This window comes from Xyrauchen texanus, chromosome 20 (assembly GCF_025860055.1).
Source record: "Xyrauchen texanus isolate HMW12.3.18 chromosome 20, RBS_HiC_50CHRs, whole genome shotgun sequence".
Lineage (NCBI taxonomy): Eukaryota > Metazoa > Chordata > Actinopteri > Cypriniformes > Catostomidae > Xyrauchen > Xyrauchen texanus.
The window spans coordinates 2,233,990-2,260,131 of record NC_068295.1 but is presented as its reverse complement, the minus strand read 5'-3'; the positions used below and the strand labels follow the sequence as shown (position 1 = coordinate 2,260,131).

At 42.6% G+C, this 26,142-nt stretch overlaps 2 protein-coding genes across 4 annotated transcripts in view; both read right to left on the bottom strand.

Moving 5' to 3' along the window:
- LOC127660290 (myopalladin-like) overlaps positions 1-9,541 on the bottom strand; it is a 31,106-nt gene extending 21,565 nt beyond the window's left edge. For all 3 annotated transcript variants that reach the window (XM_052150424.1, XM_052150425.1, XM_052150426.1), the window contains exons 1-2: positions 9,499-9,541; positions 1,714-2,685 (exon numbers count right to left, since the gene is read on the bottom strand). In XM_052150424.1, the coding sequence (XP_052006384.1) occupies positions 1,714-2,681 (968 nt within the window). In that variant the 5' untranslated portion in view covers positions 2,682-2,685; positions 9,499-9,541. The remainder of the gene's footprint in view (positions 1-1,713; positions 2,686-9,498) is intronic.
- Positions 9,542-16,230: 6,689 nt separating this feature from the next.
- Positions 16,231-25,572, bottom strand: LOC127660916 (CDK2-associated and cullin domain-containing protein 1-like). The gene is made up of 8 exons (XM_052151396.1): positions 25,210-25,572; positions 22,484-22,610; positions 22,204-22,306; positions 20,659-20,754; positions 20,453-20,555; positions 20,268-20,357; positions 17,848-17,986; positions 16,231-17,763 (listed from the first exon to the last, which is right to left on the bottom strand). The coding sequence occupies exons 1-8, from the start codon at positions 25,418-25,420 to the stop codon at positions 17,724-17,726; spliced, it is 909 nt and encodes a 302-aa protein (XP_052007356.1). The 5' UTR covers positions 25,421-25,572; the 3' UTR covers positions 16,231-17,723.
- Positions 25,573-26,142: the final 570 nt, after the last annotated feature.

Here is a 26,142-nt window from a genome sequence, read left to right as displayed (position 1 = left end):
TATCATAGGATACCGAGGGTAGACTTTTTGAACTTAGGCCACTACCACCTAGCGGAATGGCCAATGTTTGCGCATTGTTGGCGCATGCAGTGTAACAAAGCAGTCATAGCGTACAGGCGTCGAACACGTCCGCACGGGCTCACGGTCGATTGAGTATACTTTGAAAGGCTGAGCGCTTGACGGTGCACGAGATCGAATGACACATGGAATAACTAAGTATACCCAAGCCTCAAGTCTATGTTTTTTTTCTGTACGTTTTAGCATCTGCCAGGCAATAATCATAAAGGGGCATCGCGTCAGCGTGGTGGAAAACATTGAAGTCTATGGAGTTAAGTATCAGCGTACTGACTGTTTAAAAGCAGTCATCATTTATGAAAAGATATTAAATGTCTCATAATTTATTTGTATTAAATATTTTCTTTTCTGAGCATCCAGAGACTGCAGATATTGAACTAAATTAAATTTACCAAGAACATCCTTTTATTATTTACTGCAATCAAAGTAAGTGCCAGGACCTTTTTTCTCTTCTACATCCAAACACATTTCAATAGCCACTTTTCCGGGCCAGTGTGAGCCAGGGCCATCAACTGGCCAGCTGGGGCAAATAGCCTCAAGATTTCAAGCTGTGAGACCAAAATTGATGTGCGTTCCCACCATCCCCGCAGCATTGCCCTAACACGCCGCCCTGCTGCCAACGTCACACACCCCGCGCTCATTTTACAAGCAAGAGGAAGCTCAAGCTGAGGTATCATGTTATCTAGTTATCTATAATATAATGTGTAAGCATTAGCTAGCTAGCAAGATAAGTTAGTATTGACAACTCACCGACTGCAACTGCCTTGGTTTTCCCGAGTGGTCTCTAGACTAAAAGCGGGACGATGTCCCAACACACCATCCATGATCTCGAACCACGATCTTTGGGCACTGCTTCGTCCATTGTGCGTTTAAAAACATATGTACTGTACCTGCAATTTTTGTATTTTTCTCGAACCTCCGTTGTGCACTGGATACACAAACTGGCGAGTTCGGCGAAACTCCACCTTTGAGATTGACCCCACCTCACTCCCCAGTTGGCCTTGTTTGGCCCAAGGCTAATCGGCGGCCAAGAGAATACCCCGATGTGACACGATGAAGACCCGGAAGAGACAGTGGAAACGCAACTGGCCCTGGCATGCACTGGCACGCCCTCATCTGACCCAATAGTGGAAAAATGGCTAATATTCACTGTGCACATCTCCTGGTGCCTGGCAAACTCATACAATTCCCCCTCTTTGACACTTTCTTCAACCCTTGTCATGTAAAGGGCAAGGCGGCGCTTGATGCTGGCTGTGAGCGGAGAATTAACACCCCTATGCGCATCATGTGGAAGGCGTAAGAGAGGTTGTTTAGAAAAGTAACAGCACTTTATTGAACAAGCCACACAATTTTAGGTAGCATGTTTTAGCACAAACAGCATGCGATAAGTTTTGCACCAAAATGTTTTACTTTCAGTAAAAGGTTCAAATCCCTAAACTTAAGTTTGAGCCATGGACGGTACTAAGATGCAATCTTTGTTTGGGGGGCATTTTGATCATTAGGATGGGCAAGTGATTGTCTCTTCCTCTGATCAGGAGGGGGGTGTCAAAAGTTTCTCGGGGTGGGGGAGTGGGGGGGTATAAGTAAAAACTCATTTGTTGAGCAATAGTTATAGTGCTGATACCTAAGCAAACTCACCGAACTTCAGGTGCAGGAATTCCTCTGACAATGCAATCCAACTGGACTTTACTCCCTTCCGGAACCTCCCTGCTTTTGAGTTTCTGTATAAAGTGTGGTGGTTCACATAGGGGTTCCTCAGAGCTCTCTGGCTCTATCAGAACTGGGGCCTCACACTGTATCTCATACTGCGGCTCTGGTTCCTGTTGCCCCTCTGTGTTATAAGGCTCCTCTATGACTCTATTGTTCTGTTTTTGAAACTCTATTGGTTCCTCCAATTGTTGAAACTCTGTTGGCTCCTCCGACTGTTGGCTAATGAGAATTTGCATTTCTCTATCTTCTGTATTAATGGTGAACGGGGTGCCATCAAGTTGGCCTTTGTTCTGGCATCTACTCCGATGGGCTTTGCAAGAACGAGGCCGAATTCTCTTGGAACTGTTGGCCTTAAAGAGCGAAGAAAGCTCCTCTATGAAGTCAGCTGCTTTGTTGAGGAACTCCTTCTTGGATTGGTTCTCCATGCCACATGGAGTGTTTCTTAAAGGCCTTTTGAAGTCTGGTGGAGGTTCCTTGGGAGTTCTGATGTTCCTCATCATGTTGTCTTGGATGGAAGGCTGAATTGATGGTCTTTCTGACATGATCTCAGTCTCAGGAGTGGGCTGGTTGGAAGGAACATCATAATGGTTTACATGCGGGGGTCCATTAGGTCTCTCCTCACGTCCTCTTGGCTCATCGCTGATGGCTTTGCATGCCAGATCAACGCTCTTGTCCAGTTCTTCTTGGCTCAGGAAAGCAGATAGATCTGGGAACTGAGGTTCAACTTTCCCACCACAATCATTGGCTTTCTCTTTGAGAGTCCCGTACACCAGGCGTCGTGGCAAGTCGAAGCAGATGGACTCGCCATGTCTGTGATGGGCTCTTGCTTCAGCCAGGTAATTCTCCCGTAAAAGCTGCGATAATGAGGTGGGCTGGTCAATGTTGTTCTCCTGCATGATGCTAGATAACATAATGACCAAATTTAAGAACATGAACAATGATAATGAGAAAGTTACTCAATGAAATGACATTAAGCTAAATTATCTAGTGTACTAGGTGAACAAAAGGTCATTGGGACATTCGTGCAGCTATAAGGAAATATCATGCCTACTTGTATACATTAATTCATTTGACATGTATAATACAAACAAATAACTCAAATTATTTCTGTGACATCAGAACACTTTTTTTTTTAAACATTTAAGACATATTGAGGGTTTCCACAACTGAATTTCCATGATTTTTTTCAGTTGTTTGTAATTCATTTATAAAGTTTTTTTAAATCACATTTTCACTCCAAATAATTATTCCTACCAAAAGTAAGATTATTTAAATATATATTTTTTTCAAATTAGATTTACTTAAAAATTCTTGATTTTGCAAAGTAACAAAAAAATTGTTCAATTAATTTCAAAACAAATTTTGTTGTTGCTTTGCCATTTACCAAACTTTGCACAGTAAGTTTTGAAAAGTTCATACTCATTCATTTTAATTAAATACTTGGTAACACTTTTGATGAACCCATATTTATATTGGATGTTGCTTGTGTTATAATGCATTATTCTCTAAGGTATAAGTATGAATAGGTAAGTGTTATAATGCATTATACTATAAGGTATATGTATGAAAAAACTGTCTTTAATGAAGCTTAGTAGATAATGTCAACACAAAGTCTTCTCCTTGAGAGGAATACAAACAAAAACAGCCCGCAGAGAGGGCGATAACAAACAGCATAAGCAAGTGCTTCCTACGAGCTGGAGTAAGTCCACGGGTAATTGACAGGGTAAGTGGAGAAGCGACAACAGGCTGCGGGTCTCTCCCAAGGCAGAGGGTAGCTGTTGAATACCACTCTCTCGTGGCGTCAGGTAACTGGGCACAGAGATAGGAGATGGTCTTTAGCGGTGAACAGTATAATGACGGCGGATGCCAACAGGACAGGACTCTGGGCAGAGATAAACAGGGCTGTAGTTGCTTCTAGAGAAAGTATCACTGAGTGAGAATCCGACAGAGAATGTAGTGAGAGCGAGGAGAGAAATAGAGAGCTAATCAGAGGAAAGAGGGAACAGGTGGGCAGAGGATTAACGAGGAACTCAGGGAGGATGAGAAACAGCTGGAAGCAGAGGAAAGGAGAGGGAATAATAACATAAAATGACCAACAGAGGGCGACAGAGTAGAGGGAAAGAACAGAAGTGAGACATAACATGACAGTACCCCTCCCTCAACGAGCGCCTCCTGGCGCTTCCGAGGAGGAGACCTGGCAGCGACGGAGGAAATCATCGATAAGCGAACGGTCCAACACGTCCCGAGAGGGAACCCAACTTCTCTCCTCAGATCCGTAACCCTCCCAATCGACCAGAAATTGATGACCACGACCCCGAACGCGCATGTCAAGAATCTTGCGGACCCTATAGATAGGAGCCTTCAACACTAACGGGAAGAGAGGGGGACGAGTGGGAGCGCCAAGAGCGGGCTTTACACAGGAGACGTGAAAAACTGGGTGGACGCCGGCGCAGATAGCGGGGAGAAGAAGTCGCACCGCCGACGGGCTAATAACCTCGCGAGATGCGGAACGGACCGATGAAGTGCGGAGTCAACTTACGCGAGACAGATTTAAGGGGAAGGTTGAGGGTGGAAAGCCATACCCTCTGGCCACGACAATATCTGGGGCTCTTAGTTCTACGCTTGTTGGCCGCCCTTACAGTCTGTTCCCTATAACGGCAGAGAGCCGATCTAACACCCCTCCAGGTGCGCTCGCAACATTGGACAAAACCTTGAGCGGAAGGGACGCTGGAGTCGGCGATTTGCGACGAGAACAGCGGAGGTTGGTACCCGAGGCTGCTCTGAAAAGGAGACAGGCCGGTAGCAGACGATGGAAGCAAGTTATGGGCGTATTCTGCCAAGGGAAGGTGTTCGGACCAGGACGCGGGGTTACGGAAAGATAGGCTGCGCAAGATGCGGCCGACAGTCTGATTGGCCCGTTCGGCTTGACCGTTAGATTGAGGGTGGAAGCCGGACGAGAGACTGACGGAAGACCCAATTAGGCGACAAAACTCCTTCCAAAACTGGGACGTAAATTGCGGACCTCTATCCGAAACAATATCAGAGGGGAGGCCATGAATCTTGAAAATATTCTCGATGACTATTTGCGCCGTCTCTCTGGCGGAAGGGAGCTTAGTGAGGGGAATAAAGTGGGCCGCTTTAGAAAATCGATCGACGACAGTGAGAATGACAGTATTGCCCGCCGACGCAGGGAGGCCGGTGATGAAATCTAAGGCGATGTGTGACCACGGCCGAGAGGGGATGGGAAGTGGTCTGAGAAGTCCGGCCGGAGGAGAGTTCCCAGATTTAGTCTGCGCGCAGACGGAACATTAGCCATGAAACGACGCGTCACGTTCCCGAGTGGGCCACCAAAAACACTGGCGAATGGAAGCGAGCGTGCCCCGAACACCGGGGTGACCGGCCAATTTGGCCGAGTGAGCCCACTGAAGAACGGCCAGGCGGGTGGGGGCGGGAACGAAGAGGAGGTGTCTAGTACAGGCGCGCGGCGAAGGAGTGAGAGCGAGCGCTCCTTTAACCTGCCTCTCTATTCCCCAGACAGTTGACCCAACGATATGGGCCGTAGGGAGAATCCCCACGGGGTCCGTGGAGACTTCAGGGAATAGAGACGTGACAAGGCATCGGGCTTAGTGTTCTTGGAACCAGGGCGGTAGGAAATAACGAAATCGAACCGGGCGAAAAACAGAGCCCAACGAGCCTGGCGCGCGTTGAGTCGTTTGGCGGAGCGAATGTATTCCAGGTTCCGATGGTCAGTCCAGACGACAAAAGGAACGGTTGCCCCCTCCAACCACTGTCGCCACTCGCCTAGAGCTAGGCGGATGGCGAGCAGCTCGCGGTTACCCACGTCGTAGTTACGTTCAGGCGGCGACAGGCGATGAGAAAAGTACGCGCACGGATGGACCTTATTGTCCGAGAGAGAGCGTTGGGAAAGGATGGCTCCCACGTCAACCTCAACCACGAACTGTTTAGACAAATCAGGCATAACAAGGATGGGCGCGGACGTAAAGCGGGTCTTGAGGAGATCAAAAGCCCCCTGGGCAGAACCGGACCATCTAAAGCACGATTTGACAGACGTAAGGGCAGTCAGGGGAGCGGCCACCTGACTGAAATTACGGATGAAACGTCGATAAAAATTTGCGAAACCGAGAAAGCGCTGCAGCTCGATGCGCGACTTAGGAACGGGCCAGTCTAAAACGGCTTGGACCTTAGCAGAATCCATCTTAATACCCTCTGCAGAAATGACAGAGCCGAGAAAACTAACGGAGGTGGCATGAAAGGTGCATTTCTCAGCTTTAACGTAAAGACGGTTCTCTAAAAGGCGCTGGAGGACGCGACGCACATGACAGAGTAGAGGGAAAGAACAGAAGTGAGACATAACATGACAGTATGAATAGGTAAGTGTTATAATGCATTATACTCTAAGGTATAAGTATGAATAGGTAAGTGTTATAATGCATTATACTCTAAGGTATAAGTATGAATAGGTAAGTGTTATAATGCATTACACTCTAAGGTATAAGTATGAATAGGTAAGTGTTATAATGCATTATACTCTAAGGTATAAGTATGAATAGGTAAGTGTTATAATGCATTACACTCTAAGGTATAAGTATGAATAGGTAAGTGTTATAACGCATTATACTCTAAGGTATAAGTATGAATAGGTAAGTGTTATAATGCATTATACTATAAGGTATAAGTATGAATAGGTAAGTGTTATAATGCATTATACTCTAAGGTATAAGTATGAATAGGTAAGTGTTATAATGCATTATACTCTAAGGTATAAGTATGAATAGGTAAGTGTTATAATGCATTATACTCTAAGGTATAAGTATGAATAGGTAAGTGTTATAATGCATTATACTATAAGGTATAAGTATGAATAGGTAAGTGTTATAATGCATTATACTCTAAGGTATAAGTATGAATAGGTAAGTGTTATAATGCATTATACTCTAAGGTATAAGTATGAATAGGTAAGTGTTATAATGCATTATACTCTAAGGTATAAGTATGAATAGGTAAGTGTTATAATGCATTATACTCTAAGGTATAAGTATGAATAGGTAAGTGTTATAATGCATTACACTCTAAGGTATAAGTATGAATAGGTAAGTGTTATAACGCATTATACTCTAAGGTATAAGTATGAATAATGTAAGTGTTATAACGCATTATACTATAAGGTATAAGTATGAATAGGTAAGTGTTATAATGCATTATACTCTAAGGTATAAGTATGAATAGGTAAGTGTTATAATGCATTATACTCTAAGGTATAAGTATGAATAGGTAAGTGTTATAATGCATTATACTCTAAGGTATAAGTATGAATAGGTAAGTGTTATAATGCATTATACTATAAGGTATAAGTATGAATAGGTAAGTGTTATAATGCATTATACTCTAAGGTATAAGTATGAATAGGTAAGTGTTATAATGCATTATACTCTAAGGTATAAGTATGAATAGGTAAGTGTTATAATGCATTATACTCTAAGGTATAAGTATGAATAGGTAAGTGTTATAATGCATTATACTCTAAGGTATAAGTATGAATAGGTAAGTGTTATAATGCATTACACTCTAAGGTATAAGTATGAATAGGTAAGTGTTATAATGCATTACACTCTAAGGTATAAGTATGAATAGGTAAGTGTTATAACGCATTATACTCTAAGGTATAAGTATGAATAGGTAAGTGTTATAATGCATTATACTCTAAGGTATAAGTATGAATAGGTAAGTGTTATAATGCATTACACTCTAAGGTATAAGTATGAATAGGTAAGTGTTATAATGCATTATACTCTAAGGTATAAGTATGAATAGGTAAGTGTTATAATGCATTATACTATAAGGTATAAGTATGAATAGGTAAGTGTTATAATGCATTATACTATAAGGTATAAGTATGAATAGGTAAGTGTTATAATGCATTATACTATAAGGTATAAGTATGAATAGGTAAGTGTTATAATGCATTATACTCTAAGGTATAAGTATGAATAGGTAAGTGTTATAATGCATTACACTCTAAGGTATAAGTATAGATATTTTATAATGTATTATAATTGTGGTTACAATTATTTATGAGAAGTTAAATTATAAGGTGTATTATAAGACATTACTAATGAATTATAAATATGTAAGCTTTTGTCATATAAATATGTAAAAAAAAAAAATATATATATATATATATATATATATATACTGTATATACACTGCCTGGCCAAACAAGAAGTCACATACTCTAATATTTAGTTGGACCGCCTTTAGCTTTGATTACAGTGCGCATTATTCGTGTTTCGACACCTTATACAATGTCACAACATTTATATCAGTCTAGAGTTGCATTCATTTTTTGCCGAGATGTTATATTGATGACGGGAGAGTCGAACCACTCTGTAAAGTTTTCTCCAGCACATCCCAAAGACTTTCAATTGGGATAAGTTCAAAACCTGGTCATTCAGTACATCCAGGTAGTCAGCTGACTTCCATTTTATTGCCGCATAACATTACTGAGCCTCGACCTGATCGATTGAAGCAACCCCAGATCATAACACTTCCTCCAGAGACTTGTACAGTGTGCACTATGCATGATTGGTGCATCATGCGCTTCCCTTCTTACCCTGATGCGCTCATCGCTTTTGAAATAGGGTAAATCTGGACTCATCAGACCACATGACCCTTTGCCATCGCTCCACAATCCAATCTTTATGCTCCCTAACAAACTGAAGTATTTTTTTCCGATTAGCCTCACTAAGAAGTGTCTTTCTTGTGGCTGCACAGCTGTTTAATCATTCAAGATTGTTTTCCGACCACATTTGGAAGCTGATTCTTCACCACTATCCTTCCAGGTCTTATTAATGTGTTGGACGGTTCTTAACCCAATTCCAGTGATCTCAGCAATCTCCTTAGTTTCTTGGCTTGATGATGGACCATAATTTGCCCCGATCTGGAACACAGAAACATCTTTTCCACACCATGGGACACATCTTCTGACATGAGAAGCTACACACTGCATCAGTTAGGGTTAAAAGACTTGACACACACATTAATCACTGCAATAATGATCCAATCATAGACTCAAAAGGTGGCCTGGAGAGTGAAAGCCATCTTCAGTAAACCTAAAGAAAATGTTGCATTTTAAGCATTTTGTCCAGATTTAACAGGATTTTGCACAACATGAGGTTTTAGTCTATAAGTCTAAATATGCCGTCTACAAGACAACGATTTAATCTGTATTACTAACCAAATTTGAGACTTTAACCATAACCTGATGTTATTGAACCCAGAAAGAAGATCCTCCTGCAGATGCTTCTGACACTCAAATCAGAGCAATTACCAGACACAGCGATGCCCTTCCAACAGACCTGTACGGACAGCTGTTGTGTGCATTAATCCTGCTCAAACAGTCCAAACGCCCCGTCATAGATAATTATAGTACAGGCTCCCCTTACACCAGATAATAAAAATACAAATCCAAACATCACCGAACATGAAAAGTCAATGCATGTTTCTAGTTTACTTAAATGCATTAAAGTGAACTCCAGAACCGTTATGATGACATGCCAATCTAAAATAGGCAACATCTAAACAAACTTCTACTGCTTGAAGCTAGATACATGCTATTCTGAAGCATCTAAATGTGCATGTCCCTTTCAAATGCACTTTTCTCACTGAGGGTATGCAGTGTATGCATCGCTTTACCTTCAGTGTGAATGCTCTGCTCCACAGTGTAGATCTGCACCTGCTTGAAAACGACTTCAATTCCTGCTCTCTGGATGGTCTCTTGATAGAGCAGCTGCCTAAAGCGTTGTCTTTGTCTTGTGCAAAGTTAACCTTGGAGTTTACCGCAGCAAGCGCAAAGCAACACAGGGCTGGGGCGACCTGTCACCAGTTCCAGCAGCGTGCTGGGGCAGGTTATTTGGAGGGATGTGGAGGGGTTTGGAGCGTGTGCCAAGGAACGATCCCTCCTCATTGGTCAGTGAGTTTGCTGTCAATAAGGGGTGACACCTTTGTAAAGCACCTATAACATTTCAAGGGAACCCTGCTGTCCACAACCAGAAAAACATCATGGGTAGGGTTCAAACGATATATCGGTTTTGCCAATAAATCGGTGCAGATATGAACCGCTCATATTTGTTATAGGGAAAGTTTACTTTATAGTGTTTTTATTCATGATACACGTCGTAACGAGTGATATACGAGTGCATATTTTGTTTTGCTTACGTTTGTATGAGCTGGGAGAGAAGAAATTTCAAAATAAGAGTCCCTGGTGTATTTCGGGTTTGCTTATTGCAACAAAGAAATCCTGATTATTATTTGGATATTGGTTGCGCAATAATAATTCATATTTTTTTGGACTCTTGTTGCCTCTATGTCTATGCCAGTCACCGTAAGAAAAGGCTCAAATTTGTATAGCATGCAATAAATGTATTTTAAAAACTATCGGCCGATTAATCGGCCATTATCTGGCTTTTGCACCACCTTAGTTATTGGATCGGCAAAATCCAATACAGGTCAACCTTTAATTATAGGTGTTAATTGCAAACAATAGGGCGAAAACATGTATTATCATGTTAATACGCAAACTTATCAGCAAACAAAAAATATTTTACATTTTACATTTAATTTAGCAATATTTTGAGAGCACATAATCAGGGTTCCCAATTTTCAAGGAACAATTTTCCAGGACATTATTTACATATTATTACAGTAAACATTACTATACAGTAGTAATATATTGTCGTCTTTATTTTCGCCATTTGACACATTTCACGCGCTTTGCACGAGTGCACGAGTTGATCCGCGGTGCGTACCGACACCACAACTTCAAAGGCGCATGTTGATACATCTTGAATGAAATAGTTTTCATCGCTTCATAAATCAAACTACTTGTTTATTATAAAACAAAAATGTAGAATCTTTTTAGAAACTATGACATTTTCTCTGAGTACACAATCGATGTAGTTGCTCGGAACTGCTGATCCAGAGTCAGCTTTTCTCATCCCATTCTCTCAGATACGGGCAGGGCTGGACTGGTAATCTGGCATACCGGGCATTTTCCCGGTGGGCCGATGCACTTTGGGGCCATCGGGAGAACCAAGCAGGCTGGTGGGTCGGCCGTGAAATGTGCCGATTGGGCCGCGATTAGCTAAAATGAGCTGCATCGTTACGCAGGAACTGACAATAAAATGGTGCCACGATGTGCAGAAAAGGACAGCGAACCCCCCCAACAACTTGCTCAACGAGTTTTGGGCCAGTTGCCATGTAAAATCCTGCCCTGGATACGGGGAGCTGTAACACAGAGCAGTTCGGCTGTATAAGTCAGTGAATTGAGCGAGTATTTCACCCTGTGTATCATGTCATGGCCAGAGACTAGTTTTACAGTCCTGCTGTCAAAACGCGTTTACTGTTATTCTTAATGCAGTGTGTATCAATACATGAATCACTCGCGTTTCACTCAACCAAATGTTAACCTCATATTATGCTAAAACACGCAATCTTCCCAGCTTGTATAGCTAATGCGCACGCATGTTAGCGGGTTGATTGACAGGCAATGTCTGTATCTAAAAGGCGATTGGCTCTTTAACCTGCAAGGCGGGACATCCTTTCTACATCCATTGACCGTTGGGTGCTAGAGCTTCTTGGTTGGGCGTTCCAGTTTCACCCATTCATTTAAATAGAAGTGACTCGTCTCTGCTAAATAGTCTCTGGCCTCACACACTATAGAACTACAATACCCATCATGCACTACGTCTCCACCCGGAAGTTTGCGCACTTTTACTCCTGATTTCTCCCAATACAGAGAAAGTAGAGGTGTACAAAAGCAAAGTGCTACTTTATATAAAAAGTAACTCCGATATTATAGTCTAAAATAAAAATAAATATTGCATTACTTTACTCGTTATTTGAAAAAGTAATCGGATTACGTAACGTGCGTTACTTGTAACACGTTACCTCAACACTGGTAGTTTCTCACCTCCAGATAAGCAGTTTGGTACATGGCCCAGTGATAACTAAATAAATAAATATATAGTCTGTATGTGCTGCTCACTTCAGAGTGCTCTGCTCTTTGTCTTTTACTAAACACACACACACACACACGATGATCATGACGAGGTGTTTTTAGTGTTTGAGTGGCTGGCTTCACACATTAATTTTGAAGTGTGCAGCACATGCAGATTATATATTTACAGAACTCATTGGGCCCTACGGGTGGGAACCGCGGTATAAGCAGACTCTGATTGTTGAATAATTAAAAATTCAAATCATATAATGAGCATGGACGGATTCTGACATGCAAAGGCGCTGGGGCCAATTATCTCCAAGGGCCCCCCTCCACCCAAAAGTTGGTGAGTGGGTGGGTGGGTGGGGGGGGTCGTTGTTCATGCCCAAAAGGGTTTTCAAGCAGGGGAGGGATCACCAAACTAGATCACGCAGCCTTAAAGCCCAGGGCACCCCCAGGCAGTAAAGGGCCCCTGGGCATTGACCCCATTGGCCCGGTCGGTAATCCATCCCTGGTCATGAGGTGTAAAGGCAGCATCACCACGCTACCACCACAGGGTGTGAATGGATTTGTTAAAAATATCAGCAATGGTCCAACCATTGTCATTGAATATACGTGACAGGGTTTCATTTGTAAATGTCAATCATTGATGTTGTTTCCCAATGCGCAGCTGCTGGCAGTGACGAAACGATACAAACTTGTGTTTTTGACACCTATCCCGAGTCCCGATCGTTACTATGCTTTTGTACCTTGTTAGTGACACCGTCAGACGGTTTCATTACACTAAAATATTTTCCAGGACAAATAATAATTTCCCATGACATTTCCCAGACTGGAAAACTGCATTGGAAAATTCCAGGTTTTCCAGGATGCTTGGGAACTAGTCAAGTCAAGTCAAGTCAAGTCAAGTGGTTTTTATTGTCGTTTCAACCATATACAGTTAGTACAGTACACAGCAAAACGAGACAACGTTCCTCCAGGACCATGGTGCTACATAAAAACAACAAAGGACCAACATAGGACCACATGAGACTACACAACGAAATAATACCTATATAAACTACCTATATATACCTATATAAAGTGCACGTGCAAACATGTGCAAAAAGTACAGGACAGTACAACAAATTACTGACAATGAACAGGACAATAGACAGTGCAGCGCCGACCAGTACTCAGTAGTGCAAAAAGATGACAGTTTCTAAAATGTAAACATAACATACTATGAGATAATGTTCTATGCACATAGCAGTTATTGAGGTAGCAGACAGTTATAAAGTGACAGTTATTAAAGTGCAACTCAGGACACGTGTGTGTCAAACCAGTCTCTGAGTATTGAGAAGTCTGATGGCTTGGGGAAGAAGCTGTTACACAGTCTGGCCGTGAGGGCCCGAATGCTTCGGTACCTCTTGCCAGACGGGAGGAGGGTAAAGAGTTTGTGTGAGGGGTGTGTGGGGTCAGTCCACAATGCTGGTTGCTTTGCGGATACAGTGTTTTTTGTAAATGTCTTTGATGGAGGGAAGAGAGACCCCAATGATCTTCTCAGCTGTCCTCACTATCCTCTGCAGGGCTTTGCGGTCCGAAACGGTGCAAGTCCCAAACCAGGCAGTGATGCAGCTGCTCAGGATGCTCTCAATAGTCCCTCTATAGAATGTAGTGAGGATGGGGGTTGGGAGATGTGCTTTCCTCAGCCTTCGAAGAAAGTAGAGACGCTGCTGGGCTTTCTTGGTGATAGAGCTGGTGTTGAGGGACCAGGTGAGGTTCTCCGCCAGGTGAACACCAAGGAATTTGGTGCTCTTGACGATCTCCACAGAGGAGCCGTCGATGTTCAGCGGAGTGTGTTCACCTTGTGCTCTCCTAAAGTCAACAACCATCTCTTTTGTTTTGTCGACATTCAGGGACAGGTTGTTGGCTCTACACCAGTTCGTCAGCCGCTGCACCTCCTCTCTGTATGCTGACTCGTCGTTCTTGCTGATGAGACCCACCACGGTCGTGTCATCGGCGAACTTGACGATGTGATTCGAGCTGTGCATTGCTGCACAGTCGTGAGTCAGCAGAGTGAACAGCAGTGGACTGAGCACACAGCCCTGGGGGCCCCAGTGCTCAGTGTGGTGGTGGTGGAGATGCTGTTCCCGATCCGGACTGACTGAGGTCTCCCAGTCAGGAAGTCCAGGATCCAGTTGCAGAGGGAGGTGTCCAGGCCCAGCAGGTTCAGCTTTCCAATCAGGTGCTGGGGAATGATTGTGTTGAATGCTGAGCTGAAATCTATGAACAGCATTCGAACGTATGAGTCCTTATTGTCTAGGTGGGTGAGGGCCAGATGGAGGGTTGTGGTGATGGCATCGTCCGTTGAACGGTTTGAACGATACGCAAACTGCAGTGGGTCTAGTGAGGGGGCAGCTGGGTCTTAATCTGCCTCATGACGAGCCTCTCGAAGCACTTCATGATGATGGGTGTAAGTGCGACGGGACGGTAGTCGTTGAGGCAGGACACTGAAGACTTCTTTGGCATGGGGATGATGGTGGTGGCCTTGAAGCACGTTGGAACAACGGCGCTGCTCAGAGAGATGTTGAAGATGTCGGTAAGAACATCTGCTAGCTGGTCTGCACATCCTCTGAGCACTCTGCCAGGAATGTTGTCTGGTCCAGCAGCCTTCCGTGGGTTGACTCTACGTAGAGTTTTCCTCACATCTGCCGTGGTAAGACAGAGCACCTGGTCGTTGGGAGGAGGGGTGGACTTCCTCGCCATCACGTCGTTCTGCACTTCAAACCGAGCGTAGAAGTCGTTCAGCGCATCTGGAAGGGAGGCATCTTTGTCACAGGCAACTGATGTTGTCCTGTAGTTGGTGATGGCCTGGATGCCCTGCCACATGCGCCGCGTGTCACCGCTGTCCTGGAAGTGACTGTGGATTCTCTGGGCGTGTCGCGCTTTGCCTCTCTGATTGCCCGTGACAGTTTGGCCCTAGCTGTTCTTAGGGCTGCCTTATCGCCTGCTCTGAAGGCGGAGTCTCGGGACCTCAGCAGCGTGCGCACCTCCGCAGTCATCCACGGCTTCTGGTTGGAGCGTGTGGTGATGGTCTTGGAGAAAGTGACATCATCAATGCACTTGCTGATGTAGCTGGTCACTGATGCTGTGTATTCCTCCAAGTTGGTAGAATCGCCATATGTTGCAGCCTCCCTGAACATGTGCCAGTCAATACACTCAAAACAGTCCTGAAGAGCAGAGATGGCTCCTGCTGGCCAGGTTTTCACCTGCTTCTGAAGCGGTTTTGTGCGTCTGACGAGCGGTCTGTATGCTGGAATTAACATAACAGAGATGTGGTCTGAGTAGCCGAGGTGGGGCGGGGCTCCGCCCGGCACGCGCCTGGGATGTTTGTGTAAACAAGATCAAGCGCGTTCAGCCCCTCTCGTTGCAAAGTCCACATACTGATGGAATTTAGGGAGCACTGTCTTGAGATTTGCATGGTTGAAATCTCCGGCGACAATAAACAGTCCGTCGGGGTGAGCGTTCTGCAGTTCAGCTCATAGCCCCATACAGTTCACAGAGCGCTTCCTTAGCGTTAGGCTGGGGAATGTAAACTCCGGTTATGCAAACAGTGGTGAATTCCCGTGGTAGATAAAAAGGTCTGCATCTAACAGTCACAAGCTCCAACAGCGATGAACAGTAACTAGAGACTAGCATAGAGTTCTTGCACCATTCCGTGTTGATGTAAACACACAAGCCACCACCGCGAGTCTTACCGCAGAGAGCTGTATTTCTGTCGGCACGAAACGAGGCGAGCCCGTCTAGCTGAATGGCGGCATCCGGAACTCTGTCGCTGAGCCACGTCTCCGTGAAAACAAAGACGCAGCAGTCTCTAAACTCACGCTGCGTAGCCTGCTGGAGTCGGATATAGTCCAGTTTATTGTCCAGGAAGCAAACATTTGAGAGCAGGATAGACGGGAGAGCCGGCCGGCTAGGGTTTGTTTTAGCCTAGCATGGACCCCCGCCCTCTTTCCGCGCTTCGCTTTCGCACACCGCTTACGACGTCCTCTCCCCGGCCACCGGCATCAGGCGACGCCGAGGGCTGGAGGCCTGGTCTCCGCAGCAAGCCGAGTACGCGTAGCACCTCCTGCAGGTCATCATGCAGCTTGGTTTTTGCATGAGTCTTATATTTGAGTAGTGTCTGGCGATGGTAGACACGAACACTGGTTGCTCCGATGTCCATGTGTTGCAAAAGTCGGGCTTTTTTAACAAAAATAGCACCATTGTGGATCCGGAGTGGCCGCTGCGTGCTAACGTGCCGCCATCTTGGATCTAAAAGAGGCGTCATTACAATTTTGGAGGGAAATGTGCTTGTCGCAAAAATCGTTCATTTACTTGTTTCTCAGAATTCTAAACGGAGAATAAAATAAAAAGTAACAGATCATAGCAAGATGATATGTTTGATGGTCAATGTTTATTTTCTGTTTGGCATTTTCACTCATTTAATACATGTTTTGTAATGAGGTTTTAGAGAATATGCCTTACACATATCGAAGGATTGACATTAGTTAAACAAGCAAAATGACACCGGAACTGTTCTGTAACACTGATGATATGCCAATTCATTCTTTGTGCTTCCTTTCATGGGTAACACTTTTGAAATCGATATTCCCAAGTCATTAACAAGCAGATTTGTCCATAATGTACATTCAAATATTATTACATTGATGAGCATCATTACGAAGTATTACAGTGATATCTTTAATACCAGATAACTTGTTAGCAGCTCTTTGTATTCTGACTAGATCTGCCTAGATAGACTCAATCCAGATTCGATTAGGACTAGTTTTGCTTCCAAACGCAGCATACCGGGTCATCAAATCAGATCCACAGTTGCTGTTGTCATGTTACAAGATTCATTTACTAACATATAAAATTTCACCGCAAGGAAGAAAGGTAAACGACCAAAGGCACGTCATTATTAGGTACAACGGTTGAGAGTGTTCAATAAAACTGGTTAAAACTGCGTTAACTAAAGTTGAGAAAAATGAACCTCTTTTCTTCATTAGTGAACCCTAAATGTGAATACCTCGTCCATTATTCGATACGAAATCCTGGATCCAGCACCAACGTTATTGTAACCTTAAAAGAGCATTACCAAGATATCACACCATTCATTTTAAACCCACATGGCAGGAAAATGGACTCGGAGCAGAAAGGAAAATCAGCTTGTAGACACAATGGTTTTTGTGCGAAGGAAATCCAGAAAGAGCAGAAAGACGCAACCGCCATATTGACAGATCTATTTCCTGTATATCTGGGTGTGCCATCCAAACGCTGAGAAACGAGGAAGGCCATAGTGATGATTTTGTTGGTGTAGTTTTGTAATGCTTTTGCAAATTCTCAAAATAACAGAGAATTCCCGAAGGATTGTAGAAGTGAAGCGATACGTTTACATGGGCTTAAAGGAACAGTGCACCCAAAAATGCAAATATGTCCATTCATTATTCACACTCATTCTTTTCTATCTTCCATCAAGCATGAAAGGAGATATTTATGCTGCTCTTTCCAAAGTCATTATGCATTGAAAAATGTTCCCTCCATCAATGTTTCATATGGCTTTAGGAGACTTGGAATATAGTCCACGAGTCGTGTCGTTTGGACTACTTTCATTGTATTTTATTGTGCTTTTTGACGCTTGATGGCCCTAGTCCCCTTTCACTGTATATTCTCTCCAACATCTCCTTTTGTGCTCCACAGAGGAGATAAAGCCATGCGTTTTAGAACAACACAAGGATGAGCAAACGATGACAGATTTTCATTTTTTGGACGAACCATTCCTTTAAAGCCCAGCAGCTTGTCGGTGAGCTTGACTGGAAATCACAGAAAGAAATCAGGAGGCGTGTTTGTGTTCAAGTCTTTCAGCATAACTGAAGTAGTGTAAAAATCCACTTCACTGTCACGATTCTTCGCTCGCTCGCTTTCGTGACTGGTCTCCTCTGCAAAACAAGAGGAGAGCTGGAGTCAGTCACCCGATGTAGCATGATTGACAGATGTCATTTTAAGTTCACGTGCAGCATTACCTGGAGAAGCCGTTCTGTGAGAGCTCCGTTTGCAGTTTCTTGTCTTGAGCGGCGTAATATGGGAGATGGGATTCAAGAGCAGGAGGATCGATCTGAGGAATGAATCTAGAAAACAGAGCTGGAGCGAGAGCCACCCAGTCTAGAAAGAAAGTAGCAAAATAACAAACATGCAGATCTGAATTGACTCATATATCTTGATTAACCCTTTAAGCTCTGAAGGTGTTGGTAAAGATGTCCTGTTTCAGTGGCATACAGGAGGTATTTGGTATCATTATAAAGAAATCTTTTCACATTTTTTAATTATAGAGATTATAAAAAACTCTGAGACTCTCAGCCTAAGAAACTGCGGGAAAAAAATCCCAAAGAAATTGCCAAAAATGTACTTTTATTCTTATTTTTCATATTTGACATGATATATCTCTGGGTGTAAATAAGGTGGCTCAGAAAAACTGCTTTTGATGTGTTTCAAATCACGTCAACTGTATCTGAGAAAGACTTTGCGTTGATACGACAAATCAATCAAAAGTTACAACATTACAAATATAATTAATCATAGTGTCCAAAAACATCTCCAAACAAATAAAAGATAATAATTGTACATAAGAACTAATTACACATGCAAACACAACAATGACTAAAGGTTTGCATAGCATGCAGACATGATTTTACTCATGAGATTTCACAGAATGAGTTTCATTCTGTGTCATTTGAGTCATCATTGAGTCTGTGTCGTGTATTTGGCGCCATCTCCTGGTGGTCATATGTAACATTGTGCTTCATGTGGATTATCTAATGATCTATACATCTGATTATCTTGTGTGTGGACTCGATTGAAAGATAATCAGCTCTACTAAGTCATTTCATTTGATGTTCTGTTTATTTTTTGTGAAATAAGCGAAAACGCGGCATATATCTACACCAACACACTTGTCAAAGACATATAATTAGCTGAATGCTGAATATAAGTTGAGTAATGTTTGAAATGCACTTTCTGTTGATTCATGCAGCATAATAATGCAGCTATAAAGTGAAAATGTTGATTTAGTAATCACTCAAAGAAAATGAACCATGGCATAACTGCACCATGACACCGCCACAGTACTTTTATAAACCTTGCACGACCCTGCGTACACATGCTTGGACGTTGAATTTTGGCTTCTGTATACGCGGTGCATTATTAAAATTAATTTAAACTGACTGATCTCAGTGCAGAAGACTCTGGGCTGTCAGTAAAGGGTTAAACTTTCGATGCACGTCATGTGACCAAACAACATGGCGCTGATCATAGCGGAGTTTGTTTTTGGGAGAAATGCCAACAAAACTACATCTGGTTAGAAACCTAATTAAGGGTTTACAATGAAACCTGTTTGAGTTTAAAGATTAGAGTCTCTAGTTTCATCCGATATGCCATTTTTAAAATTTGAGCGATTTATCGCGAAACACCACACTGCTAAACACAATGTACACATATGTGTACAATAGCACAAGAAATGCTATATTTATTGTGCATTATCACATTGAGAACTAATGCTGAAAAACATGTCTTTCTGAGGCTTTATATCGAGTTAGGATGAAAATAAGGAGCATTTCAAACTGTTCTGAGACCAGTGCAGACAGAGAGCACACTGGAGGTTAGTAATGCACTAAATAAGGAGCAAGGGAGCATCCTATAGCTCTCTATAACTGTTCTGAGATCAGTGCAGACAGACAGCACACTGAAGGTTAAGTAATGCACTAAATAGGGAGCAAGGGAGCATCCTATAGCTCTCCTATAACTGTTCTGAGACCAGTACAGAGAGACAGCACACTGGAGGTTAAGTCATGCACTAAATAGGGAGCAAGGGAGCATCCTATAGCTCTCATATAACTGTTCTGAGACCAGTACAGAGAGACAGCACACTGGAGGTTAAGTCATGCACTAAATAGGGAGCAAGGGTGCATCCTATAGCTCTCTATGCAGTTAAGTGCGTTCACTCCTAAAATCTGATCAAAAGTTCAGTTTCAGGCTGCAGATGATGTTTGGATCACTCAACATGTTTGACACACATGGGACGATGATCATCATAGATTAAACATTTATAATGGATCAGTTTATTCTAACATGGTTGATAGTGATTGGATGATGCTGGACATTACTTTTAATCTGAATTAATTATGATCATTTCTGATGTGATCTCTGACCTTCTATAGCTTAGTATTATTTACAATTTCACAACTTGTTCCCGATGTCCACATATGTGGACATACATTTTTAGGAAAACTATTTGCTCTAGAAATATACATGTATAACTATTGCATGTTTATTAGTTGCTACTAGTTCCAAATCAAAAAGGGAAATGGAAAATGCACACGCAGTCGCACTCGGGTCTCAGAAGGATAAAGAAAACCTCCAATAGTGCACAGAGAAATTTCTATCTCACCTGGTCGGAGGGTGTAAAGGCCTCTCACAACACTCGCCATAGTTGACGGTTTGACTTGAAATGGCATGGAATGAGCTTTTTTAAGAAGAGCTGATTTAGAAAGAAAGAAACACTTGAGTTGAGTCCTATCAGAGAGTCAAAGTGACAGAGTATTTTAGAAACACAGTTAAATGATTGTCACTCACGCAGTAATATGCTGACGTGTTTCTCAGCTACATGCTCTGAGAAGAGCTTCATAAGATCGTCCCGCAGGTCTCTGTTCAGCTTAGTCTCAATGTAGAATTTATTCTGCAGCAGAATGATGGTAAAATTCAGATGAATCATTACACTATTAAAACAGAGAAAAATGGAAATGTGTTATGTAGAAAATGACATTTAAATGTTTGTGTACCATATAGATGAACACTGGAACGATGCAGTGTAGTGCAGCAGTGTACTGCGTCAGAGCAACGTTGAAGTTTTCAATTAAACTTTCAGGTGGACTGGCCTTCAGAAAAGGAGAGAGTTTATTTATTTATTTTTATTTCCTCCCCAGTTTATAACGGCCAATTCCCAATGCGCTCCAAGTCCTCGTGGTGGCGTAGTGACTCGCCTCAATCCGGGTGGCGGAGGACGAATCTCAGTTGCCTCCGCGTCTGAGACCGTCAATCTGTGCATCTTATCACGTGACTTGTTGAGCGCGTTACCGCGGAGACGTAGCACGTGTGGAGGCTTCACGCTGTTCTCCGCGGCATCCACGCACAACTCACCACACGCCCCACCGAGAACGAGAACCACATTACACATTATATGACTCTACCCTCCCTAGCAACTGGACCAATTTGGTTGCTAAGGAGACCTGGCTGGAGTCACTCAGCACGCCCTGGATTCAAACTCATGACTCCAGGTGTGACAGTCAGCGTCAATACTCGCTGAGATACCCAGACCCTCCCTAGCAACCGGGCCAATTTGGTTGCTAAGGAGACCTGACTGGAGTCACTCAGCACACAATGGATTAAAACTCACGACTCCAGGTGTGATAGTCAGCGTCAATACTCGCTGAGGTACCCAGACCCTCCCTAGCAACCGGGCCAATTTGGTTGCTAAGGAGACCTGACTGGAGTCACTCAGCACGCCCTGGATTCAAACTCACGACTCCAGGTGTGACAGTCAGCGTCAATACTCGCTGAGATACTCAGACCCTCCCTAGCAACCGGGCCAATTTGGTTGCTAAGGAGACCTGACTGGAGTCACTCAGCACACAATGGATTAAAACTCACGACTTCAGGTGTGATAGTCAGCGTCAATACTCGCTGAGGTACCCAGACCCTCCCTAGCAACCGGGCCAATTTGGTTGCTAAGGAGACCTGACTGGAGTCACTCAGCACGCCCTGGATTCAAACTCACGACTCCAGGTGTGATAGTCAGCGTCAATTCTCGCTGAGATACCCAGACCCTCCCTAGCAACCGGGCCAATTTGGTTGCTAAGGAGACCTGACTGGAGTCACTCAGCACACAATGGATTAAAACTCACGACTCCAGGTGTGATAGTCAGCGTCAATACTCGCTGAGGTACCCAGACCCTCCCTAGCAACCGGGCCAATTTGGTTGCTAAGGAGACCTGACTGGAGTCACTCAGCACACAATGGATTAAAACTCACGACTTCAGGTGTGATAGTCAGCGTCAATACTCGCTGAGATACCCATACCCCTCTGAAATAATTTATTTTGAATACTTTGCATTGTTTAGTAATACTTCTGGATTTTTAGTCCCTACACTCAAAGCATGTTTTATTTATATTTCTTGATAAAAATATAATTTTGACACAACAGTCAACAGTCAGAACCGTTTTTGTCTTCTAAAACACTCACTACAACAACACTATTCCTAATAAGTGATCTAAACATCCTTCAAACTAAATAAACCAATCTGAGAAGCAGAATAAGATGTTCTGACCTGCAGCTCAGAAGAGACGTGTTCTAGATGAGATGTGATCTTCCATATCAAGTCACTGTAGAGCAGTTCTGAGTGTTGTTGGCACACACACTTATAAACGTGACTGCAAACGAGGAAAAAATACATGTTTCACCGACAAATTTAAGCAGCAAAAGTGTCAATAAAGGAGCATTATTTTGAACGTGTTATCCCCAAAGGCGTTTTGGTAGTCTGGGAAATCTTCTTATTGGTACTCAAAACAAAACTATATCTACTGAACCTTTGAAATGTAAACACTGACCTGTAGATCTGTTCATATGAGATGGAGATGTGGTCCATGGGGCTTTGAGTCAGCAGATGTTCAATGGCTCGCTCTAGTTTTGGCCAGTATATTGTCCTGTAGTCTTCTGCTGTCATTGCATTCATCACTACACACACACACACACACACACACACACACACACACACACACACACACACACACACACACACACACACACACACACACACAAACACACACAAACACATTCAGTATTAGACAAACAGAAGCAGACTTGTTTTTGGACACATTCAATGGTTATAATATAATTTTTGCACACGTAACATGGTAAGACCAAGGCTTACTGGACATGCACAATGGCATTACTATTTTTGTACATCACTTACAATAAAGCATGCCAACAAATAAAATTATAAATAAATGATATTGTACTACCATGTTTTCTTTTCTCGACACTGTTTGGATATTTTTGGTACAGTGAGGATATTTTTTGTAAGTGATGCACCGTGGTTCTACCATGTTTTAGTTTTTTTGAAATCTAGTACCGCTTGTACTAGCGGCCGAAATGGGCTTCCTCAGAAGGGTTGTGGGCTTCTCCCTTAGAGATAGGGTGAGGAGCTCAGTCATCCGTGAGGAGCTCGGAGTAGAGCCGCTGCTCCTTTGCGTCGAAAGGAGTCAGTTGAGGTGGTTTGGGCATCTGGTAAGGATGCCCCCTTGGTGCCTCCCTAGGGAGGTGTTTCAGGCACGTCCAGCTGGGAGGAGGCCTCGGGGAAGACCCAGGACTAGGTGGAGAGATTACATCTCCAAACTGGCCTGGGAACGCCTCGGGGTCCCCCAGTCAGAGCTGGTTAATGTGGCTCGGGATAGGGAAGTTTGGGGCCCCCTGCTGGAGCAGTTGCCCCCGCGACCCGACTTCGGATAAGCGGTTGAAGATGGATGGATAGATGGATGACATCTAGTACCATGATCAGGCGCACTGGCTATAGGGAGAACTGGGACTTTTCACGGTGGGCCAGCCGCAAAATGGTGCGATTGGCCGAAACCCCCCAACAACATTTGGGCAGGTTTTTATTTAAAATCCAGGGCTGATTTGTCTTCCCAATCAGCCCCTGACCATGTTTTCACTATTTTTTATTTTATTTGTCTACTATCAATGTGTTCATGCATTACTGGAGATTTATGTCATTCAAGTCATGAAAAATCATTTCAAGCACATCTCAAATTCTGCATTGGAATTTCTCCAAACACATATTTGGGCTGTTAGAGACCTGGCACGTATATCTATCAAAAAATAATAAAACAATATATATTTTAAAATATATTGATGCTTTATTTTTCATACATCAAAGAGATAATGCAACAAATCAGTACAAATACAGAACAGGATTCATTACTTCAACACTGATATTTCATGATACGCAACTGGCTGTCAAACACATATAGAGCTACACATATCCATATCGTTCACGTGTTGTACTTGCTATAGTTTACTTCCAAGTTGCTTCTTTAATGTCAAATATAAATCAAGTCAATTACTGAAACATCTGCGACACCTTGAGTATCAGATAGCATGTAAATATGAACTGAATATGTACATGCTTATGGAGTACTAATAATTCACCGTCAATATTCACTGAGATACCCAGACCCCAATTATTGACCTAATTAAAACCATCAGTTTTCGGTTATAAGCATGAAAACTAACAGTTTATTTACAATTAATTAGTAACAGACTTTGTAAAAACTCTGTAAATTGAAATGCACAATCCAGAAATAATAAAGCCACAATATGTAAGACGCTTAGCATGTAATATTTATTTTTTAATCTGTCTCTTTATCAAGTTAAAGGGTGTTTTGTTCCTTTGCTTTAAACTTTTTATTTTTCCACAATGTGGTGGACATATCCGAGGAATTTCCCAACATATGCATGTATAGTATGTATACTCTATCATATACAGTACAAACATGTCAAATGTGAGTTTTGTTGTTTTGAACTGCAAAAACAGAAGTGCAAAATGTTTTAAAAGTACAAAATAAACTTTTTCACATCGATCACCATGTTATCATATTTAGTTCATATTTTTGGTATGTTTGTATCTTTCACTGTCATGTGTTCAACAGATCCAATATTCAATAGAACTTGTTTATTGCTTGAACAGTAATCAATCTTTTTTACCACTTTGTAAAGATTTAAAGCATAATTCCAAAATAAAACAGTGATTTGATGACAAAATAAGGTAAGTGGGAAAATATCAGTGTCGGCCTACAGGTTTTTGTTAAAATCGATATCGGGCAAAGTTTTTTGTTGTTGTTTTTTTTCATTGGCGCATCCCTACTGTCAATTACGTCACAACTGTGCGACGGACTTTTAGATAAATTGATACAATTATTTCACACAATAAATATTGAAATTATTTATGTTTACTTAACTCACTGTTTAGATGATAGAAGTTTTAAAACATGTAAACAATTGTATTTTTCAAAGGGGTGTTCATAGTTTAATATTGAAAGTCTGGGACAAGGCTAACACAGTAAATCTATATATAAAAGTCATTTGAAAAGTACCAAAAATAAATAATGAAGGTATGGTAAAAAGTGTCCAGTTCAGTTTTAATGAGACCCTCATATGAATGAAACTTAACCGTAATACCACCGTACGATATAAATACCATGGTATGTAAATGTGTTAATCATTCAGTACTGTGGTATCACCATAGTACTTCATGTAAGTTATATTAGTAACTTACGGAACTTTGAAGCAGAGTTGAGCAGCAGTGCGGCGCCGTTAGAAGCGGCTGCAGGTGAGCTGTCAGATTCACAGGTGTCACTGCAAGAGTCTGATGAATCCACACACACCTGCGCAGGTGTAAACACACTCACAACATGAGCGTGAGAATTATGATTATGATCATCAAACAGATCTGAAACATCCTCCTCCATCTCCTCCATCTCCTCCATCTCACTGCCGCGCTGAGGGAACTTCAACAGTCCATGACAGCTCAAATGGGCTTCAGTTAATCGAGTATCGGCGCATGTTTACTTTGATCTCACTCCAGTTTGTTTTGTTGACACTCCGAAGTGAGCCGCAGACCGGACTTCCGCAAAAATGGCGGACGTATGATGGCATATCAAAATAAAAGCCCACATGTCAAAATAAGATTCACGTCAAAATTAGTTCACATTTCAAAATAAAAGACCACGTAAAAATAATAGTTCACGTCAAAATAAAAGACCACGTAAAAATAAGAGATCACGTCAAAATAAAAGACCCATGTAATAGTTCACGTCAAAATAAGAGTTCACGTCAAAATAAGAGTTCACACATCAAAATTTTTGTTAACATGTCAAAATAAACATGTCAAAATAAAAACCTTCATGTCAAAATTAGTTCACGTCAAAATAAGAGTTCACAGAAAAAGATATATATTTTATTCATTTTGTCCACATTTCTCCCCAATTTGTAATGTCCGATTCCCAATGCGCTCTAAGTCTTCGTGGTGGCTTAGCGACTCGCCTCAATCCGGGTGGCGGAGAATGAACCTCAGTTGCTTCCGGGTTTGAGACCGTCAATCCGCGCATCATATCATGTGACTTGTTGAGAGCGTTAGACTTCAGGCTATTCTCCACGGCACCCACACACACACACACAACTCACCACGCGCCCCACCAAGAGCGAGAAC